Source organism: Pristiophorus japonicus, chromosome 11, assembly GCF_044704955.1.
Source record: "Pristiophorus japonicus isolate sPriJap1 chromosome 11, sPriJap1.hap1, whole genome shotgun sequence".
Classification (NCBI taxonomy): Eukaryota; Metazoa; Chordata; class Chondrichthyes; family Pristiophoridae; genus Pristiophorus; species Pristiophorus japonicus.
The window spans coordinates 191,701,226-191,727,072 of record NC_091987.1 but is presented as its reverse complement, the minus strand read 5'-3'; the positions used below and the strand labels follow the sequence as shown (position 1 = coordinate 191,727,072).

The 25,847-nt window shown below is 40.4% G+C and overlaps 1 protein-coding gene across 1 annotated transcript in view; it reads right to left on the bottom strand.

The window, feature by feature from the left end:
• Positions 1-1,544: 1,544 nt before the first annotated feature.
• The window catches only part of scn3b (sodium channel, voltage-gated, type III, beta), a 49,754-nt gene continuing 25,451 nt past the window's right edge, over positions 1,545-25,847 (bottom strand). The window contains exons 2-6 of the mRNA XM_070893119.1: positions 16,054-16,217; positions 12,717-12,942; positions 9,877-10,015; positions 7,305-7,403; positions 1,545-1,873 (exon numbers count right to left, since the gene is read on the bottom strand). Coding sequence (XP_070749220.1) covers positions 7,337-7,403; positions 9,877-10,015; positions 12,717-12,942; positions 16,054-16,217 — 596 coding nt within the window. The 3' untranslated portion in view covers positions 1,545-1,873; positions 7,305-7,336. The remainder of the gene's footprint in view (positions 1,874-7,304; positions 7,404-9,876; positions 10,016-12,716; positions 12,943-16,053; positions 16,218-25,847) is intronic.

Here is a 25,847-nt window from a genome sequence, read left to right as displayed (position 1 = left end):
GTATTTCTATGACTACAAACCTTTGAAAGTTGGGCTTCACTTTGTATACTGCATCCACCTCTGATGACTAGAAACGTACACCGGTGCATTGAGATAATATAAAGGAAGATAACACGGATGGTTTAGCACTTCGGTTATCATTTTATGAGGAAAGCTTCAGGGTGTTTTGATTACTTCCATTAGGAAAAAAAAGAAAATTAATGGGAGACTTTATATATCATCAAAGTATTAGATACATTGGCGGCTGAAAGTCTGTATATTAAATTCAAGCACAAAGCCTCTAATAGGTCTGATTTCATAATTAATAAATGTAGTGATTGCTAAAAGAGCTGAATTAGAGCTAATTTCTTGATACTCTTTGTATCTAGGGGCTAGTGCGGAGCAGTTACTTAATATGGAATGAGCTAGATGAACTAAGACTCACTCCTATGCCCCTTATTTTCTTCCGTTGCTTACTGGAGGGTTGCTGTGTAAGTAGGTTTTAATTCCCTCACTAAGCGCCTGGATAATTAATTACACATGTACGTATAAGATAACTTTAAAAAAATGTCCTATTTAAGAAATTGGATGTACCAGCCCATAAAATAGAATTGATCATGCAATAATCACATTTGGCAATGTGATTTCTATTGTGCATTTTGAAACATGCTACACACAAATAATACTTGATTAGCAATGTATCCAAACACAGTATACAACACGACTGAGAGTAACTGATTATTATAAAGCTTATAAGCACAGATCTTTTTAACACTTTGCTACAAAAAGTAATATTGAAGGCTGTGCAATAGTGGTCAATAATAGACCTCACAATTACAGAGAAGATCAAAGAAAAGCAAACCTGGCCTTAAACTATTCACCAGGAATGTAACCATCTTGCTCCTTCACCGACCTGTGTGAGAACACCACCGCAGGTCGGGGCTATAAATAGAGGGCCTGGAACATCGTGGCAGAGTTGCGGCGAATGAGGGATTGGGGCCAGAAGAGCCGGGGGCCCAGGGGCAGCATGGACCAGCCCACACTGCGATATATGTGCGCACTAGGTCCGTGCAGCAGAGCAGGTCTCCAGTCATCCTGGTTAATCCTTGCCACTGGATAAAGGCCTAGCTCTGTCAAGTCCGTGTAGTGGCTAATGTGTAACGGTCACCACACGTTAAAAAAAATTCACGCACAGGTATCTTTCACCCCCTCAACTGGAGTTCAGGACTGGAACATCGGGTCCTTTATTGAAACATCTGTGAACTCTCATGGAAGCAAGTCTTCCTCGTTCGAGGGGCCACCTATGATGAATATTTGAAATATTCCAGTTCTTTAAGTAGACAGTCTCTCTTTAAAGGGAGCCAAATTGCATGAGATTTGGTGCAGCAAATGATGCAAAGAATTCAAGTTTCACCTCTCATGGCAGCATTAAATGTATTTGTCAATGGCCATAATGTGAACTGAGAATTCTAACAAAATGGCAGCGAGTTGGTTAGCCATGATGCGCATTAATGATTCCAATCTATTTACTCAGAAAAGCAAGTAGACTGTCAGTTAGCATGCGCTCCATTTGCAAACTTATTCACATGTATGCTCTTAACTGGGAATGAAATTTGCACAAATAGCACATTTGGCATAACAATTACATTTGGAGATGGGCTAAATCAAGCTTAAAAGACTCAAAGACATAGAAAGATCCTTGGTAAAATGTGCTACAGATGTGAGAGTTCCGACTCCTGTTGATAACTTGCCTATAGGTTGTTAGTTGTGAAGAAAATAATGAATGCTGCATGAAATCCAAGCCAAAGGAGTGTTACACTGTTGCTTTTCTCTGCTTTTCAACATTTCAGTCCATTGCAATGCTAGCGGCTGATCCTCCTGGCGGTTGCAGAACCTAAAGAAAGGAAAGTCAGTCAACGACCTTGAGAAGATGAAAAAGTTGGAAAGGTACCGAATATATGTTCTAGCCATATTCCATGGCAAAGTGTGTTATAATTCTCTGTTTATAACTTATTGCAAATAAATGTTTTCTTAGAAACACGATTAACTGAAAAAATTAAAAGAAAGACTGCAAGTGCTGAAAATCTAAACTAATAACCAATGACAATAATCAAAGAAATTAAAAGCATAGAAAACCATTTGGTCCATCATGTCTGTTTCAGTGCTACATCCTCTACTGCAATTATCTACTCTAATCCTATTGCCTCTGACCTCTCCTGGTTGAAATACAAAACAGATCAGTCAGCACCTGAAAGAGAAAGACAGGTTTATGTTTCCATTCATCTAGACCCTGGGGCAAAGATCGCATCTCATAAAAAATAAGTGATTTAACAGTTAACATTAGCACAGTTGATGTGGTCTCCTGGACTGGATCAAATCGCCTGAGGGAGTGGGAGAGGAGATTAGTGAAGACAAATGTAGGTCCCTTACAGTCAGAATCAGGTGAATTTATAATGGGGAACAAAGAAATGGCAGAACAATTGAACAAATATTTTGGTTCTGTCTTCACTAAGGAAGACACAAATAATCTTCCAGAAATACAAGGGACCGAGGGTGTAGCGAGAAGGAGGAACTAAAGGAAATCCTTATTAGTCAGGAAATTGTGTTAGGAAAATTAATGGGATTGAAGGCCGATAAATCCCCAGGGCCTGATAGGCTGCACCCCAGAATACTTGAGGAAGTGGCCCTAGAAATAGTGGATAAATTGGTGGTCATTTTCCAACATTTTCCTATGGACTGGAGGGTAGCTAATGTAACCCCACTTTTTAAAAAAGGAGGGAGAGAGAAAACAGGGAATTATAGACCGGTCAGCCTGACATCGGTGGTGGGGGAAATGTTGGAATCAATTATTAAAGATGTAATAGCAGCGCATTTGGAAAGCAGTGACAGGATCGGTCCAAGTCAGCATGGATTTATGAAAAGAAAATCATGCTTGACAAATCTTCTAGAATTTTTTGAGGATATAACTAGTAGAGTGGACAAGGGGGTGCCAGTGGATGTGGTGTATTTAGACTTGCAAAAGGCTTTTGACACGGTCCCACATAAGAGATTAGTGTGCAAAATTAAAGCACATGCTATTGAGGGTAATGTATTGATGTGGATAGAGAACTGGTTGGCAGACAGGAAGCAAAGAGTAGGAATAAATGGGTCCTTTTCAGAATGGCAGGCAGTAACTAGTGGGGTACTACAAGGTTTAGTGCGGGGACCCCAGCTATTTACACTATACATTAATGATTTAGATGCAGAAATTGAATGTAATATCTCCAAGTTTGCAGATGACACTAAGCTGGATGCCAGTGAGAGCTGTGAGGAGGATGCTAAGAGGCTGCAGGGTGTCTTGGACAGGTTAGGTGCGTGGGCAAATACATGGCAGATGCAGTATAATGTAGATAAATGTGAGGTTATCCACTTTGGTGGTAAAAACAGGAAGGCAAAATATTATCTGAATGGTGACAGATTAGTAAAAGAGGTGCAACGAGACCTGGGTGTCATGGTACATCAGTCATTGAAAGTTGGCATACAGGTACAGCAGGCGGTGAAGAAGACAAATGGCATGTTGGCCTTCATAGTGAGAGGGTTTGAGTATAGGAGCAGAGAGTTCTTACTTCAGTTGTACAGGGCCTTGGTGAGGCTACACCTTGAATATTGTGTACAGTTTTGGTCTCCTAATCTGAGGAAGGACATTCTTGCTATTGAGGGAGTGCAGCGAAGGTTCACCAGACTGATGCCCGGGATGACAGGACTGACATATGAAGAAAGACTTGATCGACTAGGCTTATATTCAATGGAATTTAGAAGAATGAGAGGGGATCTCATAGAAACATATAAAACTCTGACGGGATTGGACAGGTTAGATGCAAGCAGAATATTCCAGATGTTGGGGAAGTCCAGAACCAGGGGTCACAGTCTAAGGATAAGGGGTAAGCCATTTAGGACCGAGATGAGGAGAAACTTCTTCACTCAGAGTTGTGAACATGTAGAATTCTCTACCAAAGAAAGTTGTTGAGACCAGTTCGTTAGATATATTCAAAAGGGAGTTAGATGTGGCCCTTACAGCTAAAGGGATCATGGGGTATGGAGAGAAAGCAGGAATGGGGTACTGAAGTGCATGATCAGCCATGATCATATTGAATGGTGGTGCAGGCTCGAAAGACCGAATAGCCTACTCCTGCACCTATTTTCTATGTTTCTATGTTTTTCCCCCTTTTTGACCCTGGGTTTCTTACTCTAATTCTTTTTTTTTGCCTCTCCCAGAATATTGCACGTCTGCTGGGGAGTAGGAAGTGTTTAATCAGGATGCTCCAAGCATCATGAATGTGGGGCTGAGGTTCAATGGACCAGCTGGTCTTTCCCTGACCGTCATTTTTGTATGTTTGTAACACAACCATTAGTTAAGGAAATGTTTCCTAAAGTACAGGGTTGGCTTGGCAGCTTTGAGGTGAGACTCTCTCATGCTTTCTGCTTGATATACACTCTATTATTGTCTCGCTTCTTACTCATGTACACTAATTTTGACTCTTTTATGTATGGCATTCTCTTAGTTTCTTACCATATTAAAGATTGGGAGATTCTTTTCAATAAAAATATAACCAGCCTGAACCAAAAGAAGTGCCTTTTTCACAGTGTTCACATTGTATTTAATTTTTTGTACATGCAAGTTGGCTAATTGGTGACACACACCAATTGAATTCAAAAGCAGAGAATCTTACACTAAACATTAGTGCTATGGAAGAAAAACATTGGCTCAATGATAACAGCGAGGCTAACAGGGCTCGCTGTCATTACAGGGTAAATCTGACAACAACTTAAATACGGAAATCCAGAAGTTGCCGTCAGGGAGACCCTGCTCCTCCACAGGGTGCGCTTTTGCAATCCTCGCTGATATAATCGTTATTGAAATCACTGTAATGACGTGAACTTAGGGTAATTACCCACTAGTCTTACACTAAAAATGGCTGGAAAAGTTAGGGCTAGTACATTCAGGAGGAAGTGAGTTTTTAACGGCATAATAACTGATAATTACTGCTGAACAATGTCTCTTACCCTGAAAAATTAATTTTAAAAGTCTGGTGGCCCATATCCTTCCGAAGAAATTCAATGTTGCAGATTTAACAATTTTTTTTTTGTTTTTCTGTGTTCTCTTTTATGACTCTCCCTTAACCACATCTGTATGTCCTAATCTTTATTTTGCTTCCTGTACAATGATTTAAATGTAATTTATATTTCCTGTTTTTTACTTCCTGGTTTGCAGTCTGCACGTTGCAACGAGGATAATTCAATCTGATTGATTGAAGAGCCTCCTTGCTGCTTGATATGCTCACAGGTGCCACAGATCCCCTGTAGAGGGCACTGCACTGAATCACACGCGAGATTTGTAGAAATCTCTGCTGACAATCTCATGAAAAATCTCTAAATGCAAAGTGAACGGCGAAAGCTATTCCTTCGCCACTGAGAGCAAAATCCAGGCCAATGTTTCCTTTGCAATCGATTACTCTAACTATTCTGCAAAATAGTATAGAAAGGTTAATTTCATGAACTTGCTCTGATTTATTAATAAAATATTCAAATAATTGATTTTTGGTAGCTTTGATGATACTGGTCCATGATAAACTGAAGCAGCAGTTTAATGGGGCATTGTCTGCAAATTGCCAGTAATAACCTGCAAACTGAAAACTGTTGAAAATTCACCAGGGTATTTGTATGGACAAACTAACAGTAAATATGCCTACTGCCGTACAGACTTTCGCAGGGCACCTTAGGAATGTCTTTGTCTATTTTTAACCAGTAGATGCAGATGTAATTGATATTGTGCACACTACATACTACACTGGTTTACAGACCTGATAAATAACTTGTAAGACACTCTGTGAACAGCAGTGGTGCATTAACATCATCATTGTAGGCAAGAAAACATGCACACAATGTGATGACTTTGAATTTATATACCCTGGAAATATTGCTACATCAGTGAAATTGTAACTGATCACTTCACTGAGGTGTTCCACTGGATAGCACGTGAAAATCTAGCCCCTCATACAGCTTTTCATACTCATTAAATCAGTACAAGACAAGACATGCTCAGGAGTGGATGTTCGCATTTGATTGTAAAACCAAATGAATTGTCACGGGCACTACATGCACGAACAAGTGTCAGTCTCAGAATTACAACTGTTGCACCAAGTCTGATTTTCATCACACCAAGATGTATTTTCATCTTCTAGAAACTTCATGAAAACATTCTCGTAAAAGTTAACTTTCTCCGACATATAATGGTCTCTTACTGAAGGTGTTGGGGAAAATGTCAATATAGTTCAGATATTGAAAACTTGGTGAATATTTAACAGAATAAATGAAGTACAGTGAATAGGAAATGCTGTCAACTCTGGAACGATTATTATATGTGCTTTTTTAAAATTATTATTTATAGGCAAGAGTGCATTTTAGCCACATTTGGGACTTTCCAAATTTAGTTTGCATCTAAACATTCTTTAGCCCGAATGGTTTGATGTCGGAAACATTCTCGAGCTTCAGCGAACATAAAAAATGTGGAGTAAATAAGGGGCACATGGCTCTCTGAGCTCACTTCTTCCAACGGGCCAAATACAATTTGCACTTGTCGACTCTTCTCAGGCTAATCTGAGGCATGTAAAACTACCACGGGAAGCTCTGGGATTTCCTTCTTCCATCCCTCCTCTCTCTGAGGTAATCAGGCAGAAGGCTCAGTCTAACACTGATGTGCATTAATCAGCCTTCACCAGTTACATTCAACAGACGACATTCCAAATAGGAGTGCAATCATAATGCTCAGTGGATTATTTGGTCTCTTATTTATTCTACATGTTTATTTTTGTAACCTTTATTGCTCAGGGCATTACTTTGACATGAACTAACACAGCATGACCTACTTTTTACAGGAGCTAATTCCAAGTATGTACTATACTGTTGGAAAATAAAACTGCAATTATTTTTCCTATATTTCATTGGAATGAATTTGCTACTCTGTGAATTAAGGCTTAACATGTAAAATAACAGAGCTTAACAATATGTGAAAGGGGCAATTTTCAATGTAAGCTGTTTCAACAAACAACTGCAGCTACTGTGTATCAGAATCCCTTGTCAGGTTTCTGCAGAAATTAAATATAATCACTAGATTGCCAGGTTAAGTAAATAATGCACTGAGAAATAAACACTTTTTAGAGCTTCCCTCAATATACACTGTGATAAAACCTTGTAGTTTAACTGGTCATTCTCCAGGCTTCTCACTTTTGAGCCTTAAATTTTTGATTTGGAAAAAACCTTATTCCAGCCTCTCGTGTTGTTCTTACCAAACTATCCACTGTCTGAGGTGCACAAGTTCCTATTCGTCCACAGGAATTGTTGAGTGGTTCTCTTTGATTCCAGATGATATCGCCAGATAGTCTGCTCTGTAATGATAATTGAATTGGAAATCAATTTGAATCTTCAGAATGTCCTGAACAGTTATATACATTTCATAGCGACTGCCTTTCTAACAGCTAGAAACGTAGAAAATAGCTGCAGGAGTAGGCCATTTGGCTCTTCGAGCCAGCACCACCATTCAATATGATTATGGCTGATCATGCACTTCAGTACCCTAATCCTGCTTTCTCTCCATACCCCTTGATCCCTTTAGCCATAAGGGCCACATCTAGCTCCCTTTTGAATATATATAACGAACTCAATAACTTTCTCTGATAGAGAATTCCACATGCTTACAACTCTCTAAGTGAAGAAGTTTCTCCTCATCTTGGTCCTAAATGGCTTACCCTTATCCTTAGACTGTGACCCCTGGTTCTGGACTTCCCCAACATCGAGAACATTCTTCCTGCATCTAATCTGTCCAATCCCGTCAGAATTTTATATGTTTCTATGAGATCCCCTCTCATTCTTCTAAATTCCATTGAATATAAGCCTAATCGATCCAGTCTTTCTTCATATGTAAGTCCTGTCATCCTGGGAATCAGTCTGGTGAACCTTCGCTGCACTCCCTCAATAGCAAGAATATCCTTCCTCAGATTAGGAGACCAAAACTGTACACAATATTCAAGGTGTGGCCTCACCAAGGCCTTGTACAACTGTAGTAAGACCTCTATACTCAAATCCTCTCGCTATGAAGGCCAACATGCCATTTGCCTTCTTCACCACCTGCTGTACCTACATGCCAACTTTCAATGACTGATGTACCATGACACCCAGGTCTTGTTGCACCTCCCTTTTACTAATCTGTCACCATTCAGATATTAATCTGCCTTCCTGTTTTTACCACCAAAGTGGATAACCTCACATTTATCTGCCATGTATTTGCCCACTCACTTAACCTGTCCAAGTCACCCTGCAACCTCTTAGTTAAAGACAGACATGACCATTTGCATTATTACTCAGTAAGCTCCTTGAAATACCCATCCTCATCTCTTTATATGGTGCAATTTCAAAGGAACCAAGAATAAAGAAACTAAGTATTAACGAGGAAAATACCAACTACGGTATTGAGCAAAATACAGCCCGAGGTAAATAAAAATGCAAAATACAATTAGAAAAAATTATTTTAAGCACCTGACTTAAGAGGCAGGTTAGATCTTATGGCAAGTTAGATCCAAGGGGGCACTGGGATAGGCCCAAGGTGCATGTGATATTGGGCCTCGGGCCTCGGGCCTCATTATCATCGAGCTGGCGAATAGGAATCAAAGATTGGGCCACTGCAACGACAGCTGTAGCTCGCAGGTAAATCCTTAAATGGGCTTTGAAGGAGTGTGATTGGGTCAGGAAGGGGAGGGTGGGGGGCAGTTGGGTTTGGCTATGTTTGGGGCAACCAAATATTACAGAGGGGGCTTCAAACAGGGGTTAAGCTCCTTATTTGGATATGCAAAGGCGTGGGTCCTGGACGCCAATATATTTTTTGTTGTTGCCTACACCAATACGGCGGGATGCCGCATTTCTGGCTCGATATGAACATATTCTTCCTGTCCACCATATTGGAAACATAGGCCGTTTAGCGCCTGAAGAAAAGAGATGCTGGAAAGTCGGATTTCTAGGCCCATGCGTCCCTGGCTTCTGGTTTTTATGCAGAATTCTGTGGGTCAAGCCTCCCTTATGGTAGTGAGATTTGTTGTGGGATCCTGTTTTAGGTATACTTACATATCAAAAAATGAGCTTGTGGATGTCGCCAGCACAGGCTCACTTAAATCGTTCATCAGAAATTTGGGCATCTCACAAATTGGTCGCATGCCCAATTATTCAACCTGTGCCCATTGATTTTGGGGTCCATGCTGCTAGCATGGTCTTGGAAAAAGTGGGTTCAATATGCGAAAGTAGACAGAACGGCAATTCATGCTCTCCTTCCCTAATGAACTCCTCATATACAAAATATTAAAACATTAGCTATTAAACTCATTACTTTCTTTTTTGGGAATAATTCTATCTTTGCTACAATTGGTAAAATCATATTCAACTCTGCACTTCCAACACAAACATAACCCGTAATTAACACATGGTTAAAAATAAACTGCGACTATTCACATACCTTCAAATGAGATTGTAAAAATAGCGCAAAACTGTGAGACTCAAAAACGTGAGAGAGGCTTGATTTAGCTGGAGATACTGTTGGGTTCTGAAGTGTCTGAACTTCAATTATGCTCATCGTGTCTGAGTCCCATTGCTATTGAATAGAAATTAAATGAATAAATGTGGACTGACTCCAGTTTGTCTACAGAAACATGACCCATACGTGGGTGTGCTGGAGGTAATGATGGTAAAAGTTAATAACTCCTTAGCTCCCCAGGTGCATCTATTGGGTATTAAATGCAATATAAAATATTAAATTCCCTCAGCAATGAACACATGCCCGAAAGCGAACACAAATAATGTCCGAAGGTAACTTACGCATTTTCTTGTGCAGCTTCTTCTGATTTCAGTATCTTCCTATAGCAATATATCATTTCTATAACAAGCCATAAAGTGAGGAAAACAAGGAGAAGGTACATCATGATTCCTGAAATGTATGAAGTGAAATCTTCAAGGGCTAGAAATAAATGGAAGTGAAACCAGTTAGCTTTTGCAAAGCTTATCCTGTTTGAAATCCTCTTTTTCTATCATTCCTCAGAACCTAAGCTCTATATCTCAACTTTCTGGAAAGTCTATTTTCCTACTTTGTCTGGTGGGAACAAATCCTGTTCAAGCTGGCAGATAGTTGGATGCTAAATGAATAATAAATAAGTTGGCACATGGGGACCAAGACACATGTTTTATCTCCAAGTTTATGTCCTACTTAGTCTGAGATGTGCCAGTTACTGGGGTTATTAGGTTGGGACTTGATGTCTAAACCACATTGGCCACTGGCAGATTCTCCTAAGTTGTACTTGAAGTGCTTCAGCTCAGAGAGACTTTAATTTGATTAATTTTATATAGTTATTGTATAGGTTCTAGAATTCTGCTATTTCACAATTGCAGAATGTAATATTTGCAACAGAATTGGCTTCATACCTCAGATCTGTTCTGATTGTCTCTCTTTTCTTCCCTACACCTGAAAGTGGTGGTGTATTGTTCCACAGACACTGGCAGCACTCCCAACACTTTCTATTTAATGAGCCCAATCCTATCCTCATCCTAAGTGCTTTTTCCAGAGGTGCAATGTCACTGTATGGTGATCAGGAACAAAATCTCTAGCTGTTTTTTTTCCCCCTCCTCCTTGGCCCCAGGATTACCGGAGCAAATTGTGGACCATTATCCCTGCCGAGCTGAAATTGTCAAAATCAGCAAAGGCCTGAGGTGAAACCTGGGGCTTGTCTACATGGCTCATCAGGTTAGCAGATTTACCTGCTAATTATCAGGATAGCTAATGGGCCAAATTTTGCTGTAGCTGGGCATCTTAATGGCACCCTTCAGCTCAAAAATGTTTTGCCCACAAAGTTGCTGAAAGTGCGAGCTGATAACGGCATGGCAAGGGAAACCGGGCATCTTGGACCTGAGTGAACAGGGCAACCAACAGGATATCTCCTTAACCAATGAGATTTAAGGATTGGGAAGTAAACAGTGAAAGAACTGAGAAGGAGGGTTAATTAAAGGAGGCAAATTCAATGTCAAATCAGGTACAGTAAGAGAGGGAAAGAAAGACTGTATTTAAAAAGAGAAAAAACAGAGACAGAAAGGAAAAGTAAGAAAACAAAACATAAAAATTTGACATTTTAAAAATCTCCCCCAAAAATTCAAAACTTGAAGGAATGAGACTCCACACTTGTAATAGTTAATGTTCAGAGCCAGAGAGGTTGTTTGGCAGTAATTAACACTTATCACAGGGTACTTACACTTGTAATTACTAATTACTCATTTTCATAAAGCTGTTGGTGGAGCAGCGCAACTTAGACAGAAACGTTTGTATATTCGCAGTTAACCACACTTCTGCTCCTCACCTGAAGTTGCTATACCATTTACACATAAATAACGGCGAGCACCATTAGCTTCGCTGTTATTTTGACAGCAAAATCTAGCCCATTATATAGCCTAGTTTCTGCTAAACTCTATTGGAGGTGGCTTTTCCTACCTTTCTCGCTCCCCAGTTCAGTATCACAGATGTATTTTGCACTGTGTTTATTTCTGACCTTGGATGTTGACAGCGTCTGGCTCGAAGAAAGGAGTGCAACCATCCTGTGCATGATCCAAGTATATTCTGGATAATATAGTTTGTACCTACTCCTTTGCCCTGAGCTGCCTCTCCGGAAGCTCCGATGGGGCAATACTTCCTTGGTTGTTACTCCGTTTTAGTTTCAATTTGTTCTTGTCTCATTTATCCTTGTTTATTGACTTTTACAAGACTTCCCTTTATCCTATTCTGAGTGTCCTCCAACTGCCCCTTCTTTTCTCCTTTATTAGAATTCCAGAGATAACAATTTAAAGAAATGTTATTCTCCACATTTCCTAACCTGTTTGCTAGGTGTATCTCATGTGGTCTTGGTGACTGCGGTAAGCACAAAGTTAAAATGAATATTTAGCAATGATAATTCACCATTCAAATTATAACAGATCAGTTTAACTATTCATAAATTAACAGAAAACTATTTTATTCAGTATACTGTAGTTAGAATTTGACCAAAGAATTTCAATGTAATGTTCTGTTAAATGAATATTCATAATAATATAGATAATCCACTTAATTGAATGATATCTTTGCTATACCCAAATGAAAGGTCAACTGTATCCTTTATCCTGTCGCACATTTGGTGGTGACACATTGCTCTTTCTATTCTAACCTGAAAAAACAAGTACTTTCTTCCCTTGTATGATCTACCCTGCCACCCCCCCCCCCCCCCCCCCCCCCCTACTGCTCTTGCTGAAGCTCCATTCAATGGGCATTGTAGCCCTCTGGTATCTGGTAGAAGTGGTCATGTGTGGTCGGGAGGCTATCTCATCATGGACAAGATCACAGCAGGGGTCACTGGATAACAATCAAAAGTAAGACCCCGGTTTATTTTTTGTCCTTCCTGGCCCAGAGACACTGAGCTCAATTGTAGCACCCAACTGCTACCTGAGATCAGCTAGGTCAGCACAGGCCAGAAATCGAACCTAGGGCCTTCCAATCTGTATGGCTGAGCACAGAACTATGCAGTGTTTTTAGCCACTAGGGGGTACTCAAAATTCTGGTACCTTTTAAAGGTTAAACAGTATTAGCCGTTAGTGCTGTGAATTAAATTCTGCAATTCTCAGCACACAGAACTTAATCTCCTCACCGTCTTCATGCACCGTTAGCTGCACCTCTTTCACCTCTGTCACAGAAGGTCTGTGTATCTCATAATTAAAATGCCGCTTGATCGTGCACCGGTACAGACCGCTGTCGTTAAGTGTAACATTCACTATGGTTATGGACACATCTTGCAGATCTTTACTTCCATTCCACAGAATTCTGCCCTGATAAGGTCCTTTTAGCTCCCGTGGTTCTCCGTTGTACTCATAAATCTGTCACAGAGACACAGGTTTCATCAGGCGATGAATTGCTAAAACGCCAACGTTACACTTCAGAGATTTCCCCCCTCAGTTTTATTCCCTCTTACCCTGAAGGCACCGACTCTTGCTGAGATGCAGTTGCACAGATCCTTTGCCTCACCCACTTACAAATCAAGACGGTGAGTCTTTGCAGGCTGGTGGACCATGGAGACGGGGGGGTTGGGGATGTGTGGTCACAGCCAAGGCTGATTCTGTCTTCACCCAGCATCCACACACACGCTCCTTCCACTAGGGACTACTCTTTAGTGATCAGGAGCGGGGAAATCTAGCTGATTGTTTTCACTCTATAGCTCAGGGCGATGAGGTCACTTCTAGCACCTCAACTATCACCCCAATGAGATTAGTCAAATGAGCATAAACCTGCCATCAAATCTGGGACCTTCCTGCTCCGTATGGCTCAATTCCACACTTAAGTAGGGTATTCAACATCAGAGCCATTGGGAAGCTCTTTAGATTTTTAACCAAAAAGTGCTTCCATGAAGAGTGCAAACTCATGAAATGGCACAATACTGACTTGCTAAATAAAATATCCATATGCTAATAGAGTTGGTCCTTAAGTGTTCCTGAAGATCAGAACTGAGAAATAAGGACTACTAGACATTACCAGATCCACATAAAAAATTGTGTATAAATAAATATGTAGGCTATTTGGAACATCCATAGAAGTAGAATCAATAATATATTTATAACTGATAATTGTGTGTTGTTAATATACATCCCCAGTTATGTAGCCAAATCTATCACATGGGAGACTAGGTATTGCAACAGTTAGAAAACTGTAATTTCACGAGAGACCTGAATCCATATCAAGCCAAAACTGATGGGATGAAAATGTTCCCTCTCCTTAATATAGCATTAACTGACACTAACTTGACCCAGCGTACATGAATATTAAGTATTCAAACTGCATCATAACTGGCTAGGGAGTGTTCCACACTGACACTGCTGATAAGCTAGCAATATCACTCCTATTTGAGCACAAAATCAACACCTCCATTAATATATACATTTTCATAGAGTAAAATTGTATTAAGTTAATTGTATTAAGTTGGGTACAGAAATATTTAAATTATATTGTAGATACTCATTAAAAATATATTCCACAAGATACAATAGAAATACATATTGAATGGAATGCCTACTGCTGTAATTTTTTGGGTGGAATTTTGTTTGGGTAAAGGCTACTCAATGAATTGTTAGGTGGATTCTGCCTTATTGAGCAAGGCCTTAATTTTTTTTCCTTTTTGATTTCCAGTGAGTTATTTGACTGGGAATGTCATATTTGAACCTGTTCTTGATCTTATTATCTATAGCACCACTTGTGCTGATTTTTTTTTTTATTCGTTCATGGGATGTGGGTATCGCTGGGAAGGCCAGCATTTATTACCCATCCCTTATTGCCCTTGAGAAAGCTGTGGCGAGCCACCTTCTGGAACTTCTGCAGTCCATAAAGTTAATGTACTCCCACAGTGCTCTTCGGGAGGCAGTTTCAGGACTTTGACCCAGCGGTGATGAAGGAACGGCGATATATTTCCATGTCAGGATGGTATGTGACTTGGAGGGAAACTTGGAGGGTGGTGGTGTTCCCATGCACCTGCTGCCCTTGTCCTTCTAGGTGGTAGAGGTCACGGGTTTTGGAAGTGCTGCCGAAGAAGCCTTGGTGAGATTCTGCAGTGCATCTTGTAGATGGGACACACTGCAGCTCACTGAGCTCAAACCAGCAATTTAAGCCTGGGAGCTGCTTGGTCTGTAAGGCTCAGAGCCACTCTCCTACTCATTTACTCACTCAGCCACAAGATGAGTTAGTTCATGATGTTTTAAAAGGAAGTGCTTTTTAAAAAATTTTTTATTTTGTACTATACTAGGTGAAGGATCTCAATGCTTGCAGATAGAATACTTTTGTTGTTCTACTTTTGACAGTCAGTATGACGTTCTCCCAGATCAGATACACCACGCCCAGTTGCAGAGTAACCCCCTCTCCTCTGGATTCTGACGAATGGTCATCGACCTGAAATGCTAACTCGGTTTCTCTCTCCACTGCTGGGTATTTCCAGCATTTTCTGTTTTTATCCCCTCCCCTCCATTCTGCCTACCCAATTTCAGAAGAATAGCCCCCTCTGCACTATTTTCCACACCAACCACCCTGTGGTCACTTTCAATGAAATTGCCAATTGAATGCGAATTTGTGCCCTGCTATGGACAGCTTTGCTTGGAATTGGAATGATATCATTCAAAATTATTTAGTGTGGGAGTCTTACAACTGACAGCAAAACTTTCATCCAATCAGTTTGGCTGGGTTGACAAAAAGTATCACTAAGAATGTAATTAAGTACATCATAATAATCATATATTTTTGTTAGTTTTGGTCCACATATTATGACTGAAGCTCTCAAAGGCTTAAAGACTATGTGTCATTGTTTATGTCAGCAGTGCATAACTTCAGCTTCAAAACTATGACTGTCTCCTCAATATACTGACGACAGAACAGATGATGTAGACAGTGGCACTATGGTGTGAAGTCCTGAAGAGCCTTTTCACAGCAGAGACTTGGCAATAAACCTACGAATGGGCCACATCTGTCCAGGTGTTTTGTCCAGTTGATCTGTTAAAACCATTGGCATCCAGCTCTAGTTATAAGTAAAATGATGCATTGTGAATCAAATAAAATGACCCAGTAAGTTAGATCTGGCTCTGAGATCATGTGTTATAGAATGCTGGTCTGTCTGCGTTATAACACAACTATCACTCTGTCTTGGTAGTTAGGAATCTGTCTTGGTTCTCATTAATTTATCAACCTGGTCAGGGCTCATTAATTTATAATGTGGAGACAATCAATGATGAATGGTGCGCCCTCAATACTGTAGTTTTAGTTGATGTATTGAGTTTACTGCAATCTTTTTTAAGGGAAACTTTTCCAATTCTCAACAGAAGCTATGTGAACAGTAAATTGAGACATTGTACAATCTTTAAGTATGAAAATTAACCCATGTATTTAACAGACAGCAATGTTACTCAGTACATAATCTATTTTCATCTGTATTTTATTTTGAAGTAGATACATACTGATATCTCTTGCCCATCATCGGTGATATAGGTCCATTCAACCATGGTGTCTGTATTCACGTCTTCTCTCCTCATGCAGGAAATGCACGTGAGTTTCATGTTGGTTCCATGTAGGGCTTCGGTGTCTGAAGGAACCTCAACACAGACTGACCAGCAACAGCGCACTGTAAGAGACAGAAACACAAATCAGTCTAAATTCACCTCAAGATAGCATCCCCTCAGTACTGAGTATAAGTTGCAGCAGAGCAACCCTGACTGCACAGCAGAAGTTAGATGCATGTTACAATTCTTTCTACTTTGCACCAATGGTGTTCCTCAAACCCAACCTCAATAGAGTAACCCCGATGCACCAATCTGACATTTCTTTTTCTGCACCTTCAATCCTCGTGGCCTTTGTGATAAGATGTTTAATTTGGGGAGAATTATGGGCAGTTTTGTAGTACAGACTTGTGTGACTTCAATTGGAAAGCAAGTTACACATTACTGCAATTCTCAAATGTTTATTTATAGAGGAAAAATGAGAAACAAAAGGAGGCTATTTTTTTATTAAGAATTATTCAACCTAATGGATGAGGAGGACTTGATCTAGTCACTAGGTGTTAGGAACATTGTAAATGTGTACTTTTTGAATGTATTCATGCACTGACCAGATCAATTGTTCCCTTGTAATATTCGTTTAAATATCTTTCTTTTCTTCAGACTTGGCACTGACTTTGCCTGACTTTTGGCTTAATCGGAAAGTAATGTAATCCATGCATTATTACAAACAATCTTTTTGAGTTCTGAGATCCTTTCTCTCTTAACCTAATAAAGCGAGCAGTTGATGGGATCAGTTTTAATCTCAGCCAAAAAATGTCAACTTGGTTTATGTATGTTCCAGAAAATGAGATATAATCAACTCCTGGAAACAAAATTGTAACTGGGCATTTAGCCTGTGGTAGGACAGCAAATATCATTATACAATCATATCATTGGAAATGTAATTTTTGTTGAATTCTCACTTCCCTTATAACTGCTATAAAACTATCACTGTACTTGATCCATGTGTCTAACTATACACCTTCCCTTTATACAGATGTATTGTCCTATGCTCCATTCCTTTTCATCCCTGTGTTCCTTAGAGTACATTCCAGCTTTACTAGATTATTCTTTGTTGTGTGGGCCAAAGGCATCTTTAGTTAGAATAAGTAGTTTATTTTCATGTCTATGATACATTAATGAACTACAGATCTAAATAAAAACTGAATTATTTTTGTCCATTTTAAATGCGCAAAGAAAAATTATTTTTTAAATTATTTTAAAATGTTGCATGTTTCATCCTAAGTAGATTCAGTATATGATTCCCTCTATATCCATCTCAGTACTGAAAGACTTCTTCAGCTGGTGAAATGCATGCATTCACAGACCAGATCCATTTTACTCTTGCAGTATTCATTTGAACAACTTTATTTCTTCAGAAGCAGTTTTTTTCCCCTCGAAGACTTGGCACTGATTTTTAGCTCAATCACAAAGAAATATAAGAACATCCATGCATTATTAACTCCAATTCTATTTTTTAACAAACATATTTACGAACACAAGATAGACATGAATAACAAAAGTCTATTGACTCATTTTAGCTCACTCACCCATGGGGAATCAAAATGTTAAATTATTCCAGGGCATCTGCCTCCACTACCCTATCCAGAGTCTAGATCTACTTTTTCTTTGTGTTATAATTTTTTTGTCTTATCTTGGGTCTCACCACATCCTGTTCTACAGGGTTAAAGGCATATTGGTTCCTCCTCCCAGATCTCTGCCACTTTTCAATCAGTGCTACATAAAGTATGTGAATGGCCTGAGAGGACTACCCCTCTTATCTGCCCTCCTTCTTAATGGGAAAATACTCTTGGGAGGGGGGGGGGGGCATCTTAACTCCAGAAAACAGGTAGGTTTGGGTTGGATAGGAAAATAAAATGTTAAAAATCTGAATCCGACCCCAACCCACATTCAACCCGGCCATTTTCAGTTTTAACGGAGGCGGGACAGGGATGGGCAGCCAACCCACTCCCAGGAGGAGGATCACCTATTTAAATATTATAATGAGGCTGACGTGCCTCAGATTTAACCACCATTTAAAATCTAACAGTGGCTGGTTTTGCAGATCATGTGAAAGCCGCCAGCTAATGAAAAGCGAAGACTGCTGGATCCAGGTGGTAAATGTCTTTACACTTGCCTCCTAGATCCAGCTTCCCTGCCTAACCCACACCTCCACGAGGCCTCTGATCCTCCTCCCCCTCCACAGGCCTCCGATCACCTTCTCGGCCTCTCTCTCCCCTCCCCACCGATGATCTTCAGGCCAGTCCTGATGTTTTTTGCTTTCCCCCCCACCCCCACAATGCTACTCTAGCCCCCACTATGTTGTCTACCTCCACCCCAACCCCCCCCGCCCACCAATTTTTTCCACCCCCCCACTCGATCCCTCCCTCCCTCCTCTTTGGGGCCTAGTACCACAGGCTACCCGCCCGCAGCCAGCAAACCCACCTACAGCCAGCCAACCCCTCCATCTGGCTGGCTGCGGGTGGTAAACCCAGGTTTCAAAAGCAAATCTAGCCCTGCTGTTATATTTGGCAGGGCCTGCGTGGAACCCGGCCTCCCAGATTTCCCGACTGCTTCCAAGCAGCCCCACTCCCAACCCATCAAAGGATTAAAATTCAGGCCTTAGACGCTGTTATAGGCCTATTCCAGATGTGCCAGTGAAAATCATGTGTGGATAACTCTGGGTAGAAACTTATATCGCCCAACTTTGGGTGCAGCATGTTGTTACAGTAATGCTCGGTGCCACTACAGTACCGAATTTATAAATTTCCTCCCTTTCCCTTCTGCTTGTAGATGAGGGTGATGATGCCTTTCCTCATCGATTCTGACATGCTGCCAGCCAGAGCATACCCCCGTACACTTCCAGCAGGTCTGGGCCTATCCAGTCCCACAGAGCCGATACAACTCGACCGGTAAGCCGTCACTTCCAGGAGTTTTACTCGTCGCGAGGGACCGGACGGCCTTTGTCAGCTCGTCCAGAGTTAGCAGGTGGTCCAGACTCTCCCGCTCGCTGTCGTCTAAGACCTCTGAGATAGACAACAGGAAAGACTGGGAGGCCGCGCTGTCTGTGGGCTTAACGTCGTAGAAGGATTTGCTGATCCTCTGCATGTCGGGCTGCGAAGACTTCACAGAACCATCTTCTTCCTTTAGACTGCTGATCACAGAGCTCCCCCTGTGTACCTTTTGGAAGAAGAAATGCGAACATGCCTCATCCTGCTCGATGGAGCTGACTCTGGAGTGGAAAATGATTTTGGAGGGCTCTCAGGCAAAGAGCGAGGCCTGCTGGCCCTTCACCTCTTGGAGTTCCTCCGCGACATCGACCCCCATCGACTGCAGCAGGAGCAGATTTTGCATACTCTTCTGGAGTTGGGACAATTCCCTCTGTCTCCCTCTCGCCTCCTGATCACCTTTGAGGATGAAGAACCTCTTGATGTTTGTCTTGATTGTTTCCCACCAGTGTAACGGGGAATCACAGAGGGGTTTTACGGTTCTCCAACCTTTGTAATCCCTCTTGAGTTCCTCAACATTTTCCAGGGTCAACAGTTTCACATTGAGCTTCCATATCCCCCTGCCAACTTTCTGGTCTTCCTGTGGGAGGCAGTCGGCCAGTCGGAGGCAGTGGTCGGTGGATCTGACCTTGAGCATGTGGGACACAAACATGAAGTCTATTCTGGAACGGACGGACCCGTCTGGTCTCGACCAGGTGTATCTGCGCGGTGCTCCATCTGCAGGGTTGCTAAAGATGTCGCACAGCTTGGCATCTTTTACCACGTCCATCAGGAGTTTGGATGTGGTGTCCAGTTTGCTGTCTGCTCTGCTGGATCGTCCAGGTGCATCGATGATGCAGTCGAAATCACTGCCCAGAACGACCGGTCTGGATGTCTCCAGCAGCAGTGGGAGCTGCTGGAGGAGGGCCAGCCGCTCGTTTCTGAGAGGCGAGGCATACACGTTAATTAGCCTTAGAGAAACATTTTTATACAATACATCTGCCATGAGGAGGTGGCCGCCCACCACCTCCTTAACTTCGGTGATGGTGAAGTGGCCTCCCGCAACAAAATGCCCAGGCCGGAGGAACGGCAATTGTTGCCTCCTGACCAGATGGATGGTCCGTGGGACCACCATTGCGACCACTGCCGGTAACTGCTGAAGTGCGGCAGATCGCACGTCCACTGGATTTGAATTCGTAAGTAAAATAACACATCACTGTAAATGTTGGTCTCAACAGCTCATTACTTGAGCCTACACAGTTCATCCTTTGATGCCCTCCAATTCTCCCTGATCATAAAGGCTTATTTCCACTCCTTGATCTTTAGCTTTAGTCACTTAACCTTCCTTTTTTCTAATCAGAATGGATTTAAATTGCAAAGCCTCTGCATATAACTGAATGACCTAAAACTTGCAATCGTTCATGTCATCCTTTCCTGAATCCTTTCTACTGCCTCTAATCCTTCTCTTAAGTATGTTGTCCAGATTGTGTATAGTACTCCATGTATAGTCTCACTAAGGCCTCTTATACTTGCTGTACTCTATACACAAGCTTGCACATTGATGCTCACAGAAATAAATCCATCACAGAGGCTGAGGAGATTTAAGTGAACAGGGCTTCATGAAAGGTCCAAACAAATGACCCTGCAAATTTTGCCTAGTTGCTGTTTAACAGACATGTGGTAGATCTGATCTTGCAAGGCTCAACCAAAACCAGCAAAGAAAATCTTCAGGAGAGATTATCTGTCCAAAGAGGATTGGTGTCACATTATGAATATTCTGAAGGAATAATGCTTTGTAGTATGTTGCCAGGAGGTGTGTGAGAATCGACCACAGTGGTCCCCTCCTTTCCTGTCAAATGAGACTTCATTTTCAGTGCACGATGGCTTGACTGTGGCCATGGTGGCTTTACTGAGGCCAGAAGCTCACTGTATGGAAAACAACGACATGAGCACGTGATCTGGTGCTCTGTATTACAATGTTGCTGGCGGGTACGACAGTGACGACCATGATTATGGAGAGGGCTGATAAAATAGTTTGTTTTACAGTGCCTGTTGTCCTAGGCAACGAGATAAGTCAACTGAGAAAGCAACTAAAGTTGCGTTAAACAAACAGTCATCATAGGCTTGATATGTTTGGTTCAATTATATAAACAAGTCAAATGTCCTGACACTTAAAGAGCTGAAAATGAGTGTTTGGGGTCAATTTTCAGTTAATTTTCAGTTAATCAGACACCAAATTCTACCAATGTGATTCCGCACTCAGGAGTACAGATCGGATCTGTGAAAGCGCAGGAGTTTGCGTACAGTAAATATTTAAAAGTGAAATAAATAAGGAAAAATAATGCCATTTATTATACAAGATAGAAACTGTATCAGATAAAAGCTGAATGGAAGAAGGAAAAAATAGGAATCAGGGAATAAAGAAATGAGAAGCCGAGCAAAATTATTTTCAAACGTGTTTATTATAGGAGTCTACATTAATATTACAGTAATAAACATATTCTTGATGTCTGGGTAGCCATATCACTTTACTAATTTGGCAGTAGTACAGCGTGAGAGAAATAAATTACTTGCTCAGGAATAACAAAATTGCTAGGGTTCCTGGCACTCTTAAAAGTTTATTAAAAAGTCATAAGCCCAAGATCTCCTGTTGATCATCAGTTCGGTAACCTCTCCCAAATGACAAATCGGGTCTCCGTTATGTATATTGTTACCAAAATGAGCAGGACAATAACCACTATTGAGTGTTTTTGCCATTATAAACTCTCTAATCTCAGCCAGTGGTCATTAGTCTATTTAGTACAGAAGGCATTTTATTTTAACTCTAGCAAATGGAAGTAACATTCAATACTCGTCAAGTTATCCACACGGAGGAAACGTTGTTTGCTAGGCATAGAGAAATCATTAATGCATTTTTTATAAATGCTACCCTTATTACACAGAGGAAACCTTCCACCACTGTGTTTTCTGATTAAAAAGCTAAAGCAGTGGAATTAAATCAGAAAATAGGTCAGTTTGCTGCTAGTTAGCTTAATTTAATAAATGAATTAATTATAGACTTTCAGCACTAATGTATGCAGAGAATCTATAAATAAATGCCCATGAGGATTTCAAAATGTCATTAGGAGGTTTATACTGATTGCTTTGGGTGCTGCAAAACCATAGAACCAGCTCGTAGGGAAGGAAGAGGAAAAACTACCATAAACATTCGCTCCCTCCACCACCGGCGCACCATGGCTGCAGTGTGTACCATCTACAAGATTCACTGCAGCAACTCGCCAAAGCTTCTTCGACAGCACCTCCCAAACCTGTGACCTCTACCACCTAGGACAAGTGCATCAGGCACATGGGAGCACCATCACCTGCAAGTTCCCCTCCAAGTCACACACCATCCTGACTTGGAAATATATCGCCGTTCCTTCATCATCGCCAGGTCAAAATCCTGGAACTCCCTCCCTAACGGCATTATGGGAGTACCTTCACCATACGAACAGCAGTGGTTCAAGAAGATGGCTCACCACTATCTTCTCGAGGGCAATTAGGAATGGGCAATAAATGCTGGCCTTGTCAGCAGTGTCCACATCCGTGCATGAATAAAAAAAGAGACAATGAGGCAATTGGCAAAAATGTAGTTACTCCTTTTCTGCATTCAAATCCATGAAAATCGATGCATGAAAATATACATAACAGCAAAGTCAACAGTAGTGTGGGAACACATTCCATTTTACTTTGCTGCTCTTGTGTGGAAGTCTTGAATTTGGATATAAAAGTTCCATTGGTTGCAATTTCAAACAAAAGAAAAAATGTTGACAATTTTTTTCCGTTTTCTCTGCTTGTTTGATGAGGTTTATCAATGTGGAGAAACTTGACAGTATCCACTTTGTGCATCTAATTACTGCTGAATTATTTTCTGTTTTGTGCAATTGCGCACAGTAGAAATGGGCTTGAGACTACACGCAATTTATGTTGAATTCTTAACACCCAGTAGAACGACAGACAGCTTTTGGAGTTAAATTTTAATCCAGGTTTCAGATGTGAAAAGCCAATTTTTAACCCATTTAATTCCCCTTCAGTTGTGTTTTTTTTAAACCAAGGATATTTACACATAACATAGATACAAGCCTGTTGTTTGAATCCTGGCTTCTATTTATAATTATAATCTATATATTGATATTACACTATCATCTGAACTTCTAAAAACCTGTCATCCAGATCCAAAATGTTTCTTCGGCTGGGTACAAATTAGGTTTGTTAAAATAGTGTTAGTACCTAGTTAAATGTAGTATCATTTGTACTGACCTCAAGAAATATATCATTTAGATGTGGTGTAAAAAATAGAGAGATGAATGCTCTCAAAAGTTTCTAGAATGTGTTAAGTGCTGAGGTTAAGGGTGGCATCCAGTAGCTTCATAGTGACAACAGAGGGTGATAGAGAGTAAAATACTTAACAGATCATTACTTTAATGAGTGCACTAGTTCTATGAATCTGCCAGTCAACTATATGAATAATTAATATTTTTGTAGACAAAAATATTAATAAGGGAGATGAAACTTCACTCGAAGTTGATGGAGAAACAGTAGATAGCAATATGCATATGGGTTGAGTTCCCCAAAATGTTTGTTTTTATATGTACCAAGATTTTCCAAAATAATTATTGAAAATATGCAATCTAGTGAATTTTCTGCATGGCATGAATGTTGGCAGTTCATTAAAAAGAGGATTTTAAAAATGTATTTTAATTTCCTCACTAGTTGATATCCATAAATCAGACAACAGATTCCACCTCTTACCAGCTTAAAAAAACTAGTTTGGGTTAAATTCAAATATCATGTTTCTCGTTCCACCCATTTTTTTGTTTTATTCACTTATCTTCCAATTTCTAGATCTGACAAAGGGTCCACACTCAAACCTCAAACCGCCTTTTCTCTTCACAACTGCTGATGAATATTGTGTATTTTCAGTATTTTGAACAGTATTCTTTTGTCTCTCTCTCTCTCTCTCTCTCTCTGTGCTTTCTGAACAGTTCAGAGAATGTGACTGAGGTCTAATATGAGGCCAAGATAACTATATTAAACACCAAGTTCAGCCATTTATAGCTCCTATAACATGAAGTAGATCTGCCAGTAACTTAGGATGTTGCTGATCGGGAAATGGAAGTATTTCTTTGGTCCATATTGCCATTACTGAATGGCATCATTACCTCCAGAATGCTTTCTGCGAAACTAGACCTTATTTATGTTGTGAGGATGGCTCAGACTATGGCTGTGTGTTTATTCAACTGGGTCCAGTACGCGATACATGATATTTCAAAATGGGGTCAAAGATTCACCTGGAGAGATTCAGGTGTGTCGGCTGTTGACTCACATTACACACCTAGTTGTGTATGTACTCGAAACATAAACTCTCAACAACGGGGACCTGCTTAAAAAAAATTGGTATTGTATTTTAGACAGTTTGTCAATGATATGGAGTGTTCATGGCAAGGTAGCAATATGTTGACCTTTTTATTTGGAAACACCTTTGAGTTTAATTGAGGAGCACCAAAAGCTTCAACAGCTGTTTTTATTTTTAATTCAAAAAATTGCAGTTATGAATTATTAAAGTTAAGTTGCCAGAAAATCACTGGAATAAATTAAATGTCTTCCTAATTGCTCGAATAAGTTTTAAAATCGTTACAATAGTTTTCACTTATTAATCATTTCCGACTAACCTTTTGCAAAATACCAACATGAATTCTGAGATCACCACCTCCTTGTAAAACAGCCCCTAAGCAGAGTGATCAGTGATGTGATGATGTCAAGTTGGCTCTCTGTCTGATTCTGAACAGCCAGCAGCAAAGGGAAAACCAGAATGAACTGCAATACTGCGAACAGCATTCTACTGCTTACAGAAAGACAGCTCAAAAATTCCAAATACAAAAGCAAAATACTGCAGATGCTGGAATCTGAAATAAAGACAGAAAATGCTGGAAATACTCAGCAGATCAGATTGCATCTGTGGAGAGAGAAACAGAGTTAATGTTTCAGGTCGATAACCTTTTGTCAGAAGTTCTGATGAAGGGTCATCGACCTGAGACGTTAATTTTGTTTCTCTTGCCACAGATGCTGCCTGACCTGCTGAGTATTTCCAGCATTTTCTGTCTTTATTAAGAATTCCAAATGCTGTTTCGGAGAATGACGAGCCACTCTAACTACTGACTGCAAGTGTCTGCTAATTTAAATATGAAACTTAATTATTCCACACTATGCTTTTGTTAGTATTAGATTTTTTAAAATATTATTTATATACTTAGAAAATAGACATTCAGATAGTACTTGTATTAGCAACGAGTGGTCAAACAGGTGGCAGATCAGACAGTGTATATGCCTTTTTTTTAGAATACATAAGGAGACACTGGGTTATCAAACCAAAACAATTTAATACAAATGCCGAACTAATAGAAACCCAAATCATAAAAATCAAAAGAAACTTAACAAATTAAATATTAATGTCATCGCCATGTCGACTATGCATTGAGCTGAAGAGCATCCCAGGCATTTCCTTTTTACTTAGTCACATATATACTGAGTGGATATAAAGTAATGTTCCTGTTATACTGGACAACTGATCATTAACTAACACCTTTAATTATAACTCTTTGTCCTTTCAACTTCAAAAAGGCGAGGCCTGGTTGAATAGAGCACTATTTCTTACCCATCGTGTTCACATTTTGATTATATCTGTGCATT